Here is a 6,753-nt window from a genome sequence, read left to right on the forward strand (position 1 = left end):
CCTATTTTAGGCTCCAAAATGTGGTATTATATCAACTTATTTAACCATCATAAATGATTTGAATAAAACATATGTCTCATTTAGTGGAATAAACGTAGTTACATTTTTAAAATTGTTATTTAAATGTTCTAATAAAAAATTGTTCATTTGGTATAAGAAGAGGGCGATGCTACATTGCTTAGTTCTTTTATTAAACGAAAGGACAAATTTGATGACTCAAATCAAATAATTAAGGAAAAATTGTCGGTCTATTTAAATAACATAATTGGTGTCATTTCACTCTCACAAAGAGGTGAGACTTATAATTTTTTTTATTCAGTCTCTCATAATTTATCTCTTACTCTCATTTAGAATAACACAATTTTATACTATTTAAAATGACACATATTTTTTTCAATAACTAAAATAGTAAGGAAACCCAAAAATAATTATAATAAAATAAAAATAAAACAGCGAAACCCCTACACTTTGCTAGAAAAAGGCAAAGCAAAAACCCCGCTCTTAACTTAAGTCTGAACAACACAACACAACACAATACCATTCTTCTCAAATCTAGGGTTTTCCATTTCCCCTATTAGCGATTAACCATTTGGGTTAGGGTTTACTTTCTCACTCTCACTCTCACCCTCACCCTCACCCTCACCCTCACCCTCACTCTGCAGCGTCAATGGCGGCAATTGCAGCTCCCCAGCATCGATCGTCGAAAACCGAGTCCTACGTGGACAATAAGCGCAAGGAAGATATCCGCCACGCCAACATCGTGGCCGCACGCTCAGTCGCCAACGCCGTCCGCACCAGCCTTGGTCCCAAGGGCATGGACAAGATGATCTCTACCTCTTCCGATGAGGTCATCATCACCAACGACGGCGCCACCATCCTCAACAAGATGCAGGTTTTACAACCTGCCGCCAAGATGCTCGTAGAGCTCTCCAAGTCACAGGACTCTGCCGCCGGCGATGGAACCACCACAGTCGTCGTCATTGCCGGCGCACTCCTCGAACAGTGCCTCCTCCTCCTCTCCCACGGCATTCATCCCACCGTCATCTCCGATTCTCTCCACAAGGCCTCCGTGAAGGCCGTCGACGTCCTCACCGCCATGGCCGTGCCCGTCGAGCTCTCCGATCGTGACTCGCTCGTGAAATCCGCTAGCACTTCGCTCAACAGCAAGGTGGTGAGCCAGTACTCGACGCTGCTGGCGCCGCTTGCCGTGGACGCTGTGTTGTCGGTGGTGGACGAGGCGAAGCCCGACATGGTTGATCTACGTGACGTGAAGATCGTGAAGAAGCATGGTGGGACGGTTGATGATACGGAGATGGTGAAGGGTTTGGTGTTTGATAAGAAGGTGAGTCACGCTGCTGGAGGACCAACGCGCATGGAGAATGCCAAGATTGCTGTGATTCAGTTCCAGATTTCTCCTCCAAAGACCGATATTGAGCAGAGTATTGTGGTGAGTGATTACTCTCAGATGGATAGGATTTTGAAGGAAGAGAGGAGTTACATTCTGGGCATGATTAAGAAGATTAAGGCCACTGGTTGTAATGTGTTGTTGATTCAGAAGAGTATTCTGAGAGATGCTGTCACTGATTTGTCTTTGCACTATCTTGCCAAAGCTAAGATCTTGGTGATCAAGGATGTGGAGCGAGATGAGATTGAGTTCATTACCAAGACTTTGAATTGTTTGCCCATTGCTAACATTGAGCATTTCCGTGCTGAGAAGTTGGGTTATGCAGATCTTGTGGAGGAGGTTTCTCTCGGGGATGGCAAGATTGTGAAGGTTACTGGTATTAAGGATATGGGAAAGACCACGACTGTGCTTGTCCGCGGATCCAACCAGCTCGTGTTAGATGAAGCTGAGCGGAGTCTGCATGATGCTTTGTGTGTTGTTAGGTGTTTGGTTGCCAAGAGGTTTCTCATTGCAGGTGGTGGCGCACCGGAGATAGAGCTGTCAAGGCAACTGGGTGCCTGGGCAAAGGTGTTGCACGGAATGGAGGGTTATTGTGTTCGAGCATTTGCGGAGGCCCTTGAAGTCATTCCTTATACTCTAGCTGAGAATGCTGGTTTGAACCCGATTGCCATTGTTACTGAGCTCAGGAATCGTCATGCACAGGGTGAGATAAATACTGGAATCAATGTGAGGAAGGGTCAGATTACGAACATCTTGGAGGAGAATGTGGTGCAGCCACTGCTAGTAAGCACAAGTGCGATCACCTTAGCAACAGAGTGTGTGCGGATGATTTTGAAGATTGATGATATTGTAACTGTGAGGTAGAGTTGATTGAACAGTGACAGAAATTCAGAGAAAAACTGAATCATCATCTTTTGTCCTTCAAGTTTTAATTAAGTTGATAGTTATGTTCTTTTTTAGCTACTCTGGTTTAGTAATTTTCACTTATTTTGGCTGCTGTTGTTATTTACAACTTTGGATGTCCTTGTGGATTGTGATGCTTGCTGAAGTCATCAAAAGCCCTTCTTCTTAATGTGTATTGGGAGTTTATCAATAGTTGATCATTTTTCTGAGCGCCATTGATATTGACTGTATTCATGTTTTTCACTTCCCTTAACATACTTGTATATCTGTATATGTATGTAACTAGTTGAATGGGTTCTTATTTAACTAAATAGTTTAAAATCTGCTTGAAAAGTTGAAATTGTGTGGATTATGTATACTCTTAGGTTGTTATCGGAAGCATCACAAAACTTGTTCATGGAATGATGGAATATCATTGAGTAAGTTACATTTGATCTTTTAATTATTCTGATTTTTTTTTGGAATCTGGGCGACTTTGTTTTTGGGGATCCATTGATTTGGCTGGATAGAAAGTTATAATTTCCATTGCACCATGACATATTTAGTATGTTCTGTTTATGTATCAACTCTTCAGGTGTGTTAATCTCCCGTTTTTCTGTTAGTTATTGGAAAAACTGGAAGGGATGTATTGTACACGAACATGAATTTAAAAATGGGTCAAATTTATTTTGTGAATTGACGCAATACCATAAAATTAATTTGTCAATTTTAAAATGTGTTACTGATTGACATAACATGACACGAATAATTTATCAATTTTAAAGTGTGATGTTTATTGTATGGATTGACATGATGTGATATGACAAAAATAATTTATAAAAAAAATTAACGACGTTGATTTTGTGATTATGGGTTGACACCCGTTTTTGCAATATGAACAAGACATAAATTTGTAAATGGGTTAACCTTAAACATGAATTTTTCATATTGTATTGTTAATCGTGATAAAAATTCTCATAACTAATTGCAAGCCTCATGATTAAACCTCATTTTAAATTCAAGAATTGTCGCTGCTTACTCTCATTAGGAAGTGTTCTTGAGAACGGAGAAAAGAACTATGGTTAGTCTCTTTACGAGTTCTGTTGTGAAATTAGAGGATTGATACTAGTGAAATGAGGGACTCTTATCTTATTCCATTGGTTGCTGAGTTGGGATGGATACACGTTAAGTTATTGTTATTTGGTATGAAGTAGAACTCGTCTATTTAGAACTAACCACCAAAAAAATTAATTTCCCCAGGTGATATTCAATATTTATATACTTGAAATTTGCAATTGATATCACAGCAAATATTTTTCTTTTATATATAAATTCAGGTATACATGTAAGTGTGTAATGTAAAGCACATGGACGCTTGCTTCCAACCGACCAAATTTGATCTTGTAATGCAAGTGTCGCTAAGCTTCTCTTCCTTTTAATGTATCTCCAGGCCTTATACCTAAAGCCAGCCTTGCCTTGAATCCTTGACTCTAATAACTATATTTAGATAGATTAATGGGAAAATCACTTAATCTTGCACAAGTTAAGATGCTGCTGACAAGTGACAACTGGACTATGCACCAGTGGTTGTGCTGAATGCTGATACTTTACTAGAACTAGATAGTTATATCTGTCAATGAATAGATATGTCAAGGTATGTCTTTACGAGCAGTATCAGCTTCTTTATTCTCTTTCTCAGCATTGAGTAAGGACTTTATCAATGATGCCTTCTCTGTGTCAATCACCTTTTTTTCCTGGGTTTTGCCCCAAAGGACTAGGTAGAGACCAAGCACGATAAGAATTGCACCAATAACCCTGTAATAAAACGTGAATACATTAGAAGGTCAGGTTTTTTGATTTCTAAAAGAGAAAAAAAAGAAACAAACTTCTGAAAGCCTTTTTTGCCCCCATATCTTTCCATTGATGGTTAGCAAATTGTCTACATACCCTCCAGAGTATAACTGATCACCAAGAATTATGGCTGCCATAATAGCAACTAGAAAGGTTTGCAAGGGCTGGAAGACAGCAACAAATACAGGGCCACCCTTTTGAATACACCATGTTTGGAGAGAGATGACAATGCCGGATGCTACAACTCCCTGTAATGATCACGCAAAAATGAATTGAATTGACTTAAAATTTGCATGCTTTTGGGACTCTAGATGTGTCATATATTTGAGAGATAAAGCAACGACTATTACAGCATATAGGATGGTAAAAAGCTCCTCTGCGGATTGTATCTTCCAACTCTCTATGTCAGTTTCTACAAAGGCTGCTATAATCAAGAATTGAATCAATCCAAAGAAGCATGTAAACGAAGTGAGTGATAGTTTTGCTGGATACTTCTTCACAACAGGAGTCTGCAAAACAAGTGTTTAACGACATTAGTTATTTATAAAAATAACAATTGGACTAGTCAAGTACAAATTCACAATTCAGAAACACATGCAACGATCACAGACACTGCCAAGTGCCAATGTATTCTAATGTATGCATACGTTATCATAAGAATGCAGCAACAGATTGATTAATTCGCAGTTTCTGTTTAGATAATCTATGTAAGCCATGATCATTATGACCAGACCTGAAAAACCATCCAGCCAGCCCATGATAAACAATGTCCAAGCAAGAATATGCAACCCCATATCCAGTTTTGTATTTTTGTTGAAGACTGAGCTACGTCCAAGGTGTCTCCTTGTAGTATTTTGTGCGTCTGCAGGTGAAGAAGAGGAGGGCCTTTATAGAGAGTTATTATAGTGGCACCCCCAACACAGGCAATGGTTCCTAGAACTTTTGTCACTCCATCTCTCCTTGCCATGTTGACTTCCTCAAGTCTGTTAGAAAATCAAAAGAATTTATGAACTTCTGAAGACATTGAATGACAAAAATGATAAAGAGTGTCACAAGGGGACGTGATTGATTACCTTAGAGCTGAGGCCATGACAAAAGTGATGGCAGGAACCGAGTTTTGCATTGCAGAAGCAAAAGTTGGAGAAGCATAATATAATCCCAACAAGTAAAACCCTTGGTTTGCAGTGATGCTAAAACAACCAATGAAAATTACAGAAAGAAGAAAATATTAGAATTCATTGGAAGGAAATGAAAGTATGGAGAAGAACTGGTGGCTGCAGCTTATTTATTGCTTACCCCAGCAATGCTAATAGGAAGAATTGAAACAGTAAAGAAAAAGTAAGGGGTGGTCTTTGATTCCTGGTTAGAAAGACAAAAACATTGCTCCATGTTAAAATTTGTCAACAACCAATGAAACAAGCTTAAAAAGCAATAACAGAAAGAATAAAACGACAAAGGAGATGACAAGCTTCATTCTTAAACTCACTTCTCTAAGAAATAAGCAAGCGGGCTCAACATAAGCACGGCGATTATATTTCTATAAACAGGGTAAACGACTTTGCTCACACCAATGTTCAGTGCAAGTCTAGAGACAATGTGAAATCCTGCAAAGCAAAACTGCAGAGCAAGTAATGCCACTATAAGCTTCACTTTTTCTGTCATAACACTTCCCATTATTTTTCTATTCTCGTGGTAGCAACTTAAACTTGTTTATGAGGAACAATAACAAAGAAGAGGTACTTATATATAAAGAACAATCTCAAAGAAAAAGGAACATTAAAATTGTACATTTTTATATTGCGAATTTCAACTGCTAGCTATATTATTTGAAGCCTCAGTATAGCAGTTACAAAGACATATAAACGTTTAACATATATATGCTAGGACTACAAAATCTTAGATATATAAATTTAATTTCTTCTGCATGTTGACTTTGAATTAAATATTTTATGGAGACAGAAACAAGATGAATCATGTTAGCAAGGTAGTTAGAGAGTGGCCAACCTCTATCATTTGTATGACCATGTTCCTACCATTTCCCTTGTCTCTCTTGCTATGTCTAGCGAGACCTTTGTCCCAATTCTCTATCATTTTCAAGTAATCATTATAGTTTTTATTTATTTATTTATTTATTTATTGTCTTTGTCATAAATTTAATCCAACAGAAAGTTGATTATTTATTGACCATTTGAAGCCACATATTAATAACAATGTTGATTGAATGCTGCTTAAGAATACACTCAAACGATTCTTTTGAATGCATTTCAATAGAGTGAGGGGGAAGAACATGAATATGATGAATCAAAGATGCATGTGCCACTGTTATGTATCTATTATTATTCATGCTAGACATATGTCTTAGTCAATGCATCAACTAGATCACGATAAGAAAATTATTGGGTTGATGTGCTTATTCATGAACCTTTTATAGATTGGTTCATACATGCCTCAAGAAATTTCGGAAAAACACTACTATATGTGCAATTTGTGAAGTGTGAGAATATTCCAAACTGAAAGGCTGCTTGTGGTCAACGATATATTGTCTGTCTGTTGCGACACAAAGGAGACGAATCAACATTTGTTTACACAAAATTATAACATCTTTAGTTAAGAAA

At 37.9% G+C, this 6,753-nt stretch overlaps 2 protein-coding genes across 2 annotated transcripts; one reads left to right on the forward strand and one right to left on the reverse strand.

The window, feature by feature from the left end:
• The first annotated feature begins 515 nt into the window (after nucleotides 1-515).
• LOC133316799 (T-complex protein 1 subunit delta) lies at nucleotides 516-2,555 on the forward strand. Its single transcript, XM_061518577.1, has one exon. It carries the CDS (start codon nucleotides 668-670, stop codon nucleotides 2,267-2,269), a length of 1,602 nt encoding a protein of 533 aa, XP_061374561.1. The 5' UTR covers nucleotides 516-667; the 3' UTR covers nucleotides 2,270-2,555.
• A 1,381-nt stretch (nucleotides 2,556-3,936) lies between these two features.
• Nucleotides 3,937-5,812, reverse strand: LOC133316832 (WAT1-related protein At3g18200). Its single transcript, XM_061518616.1, has 7 exons — nucleotides 5,625-5,812; nucleotides 5,435-5,497; nucleotides 5,212-5,328; nucleotides 4,872-5,121; nucleotides 4,489-4,647; nucleotides 4,235-4,386; nucleotides 3,937-4,102 (listed from the first exon to the last, which is right to left on the reverse strand). Exons 1-7 carry the CDS (start codon nucleotides 5,810-5,812, stop codon nucleotides 3,937-3,939), a joined length of 1,095 nt encoding a protein of 364 aa, XP_061374600.1.
• Between the last annotated feature and the right edge of the window lie 941 nt (nucleotides 5,813-6,753).

This window comes from Gastrolobium bilobum, unplaced genomic scaffold, assembly GCF_033153095.1.
Source record: "Gastrolobium bilobum isolate Gb01-03AN ecotype WA unplaced genomic scaffold, APGP_CSIRO_Gbil_v1 utg993, whole genome shotgun sequence".
In the NCBI taxonomy this organism is placed as follows: domain Eukaryota; kingdom Viridiplantae; phylum Streptophyta; class Magnoliopsida; order Fabales; family Fabaceae; genus Gastrolobium; species Gastrolobium bilobum.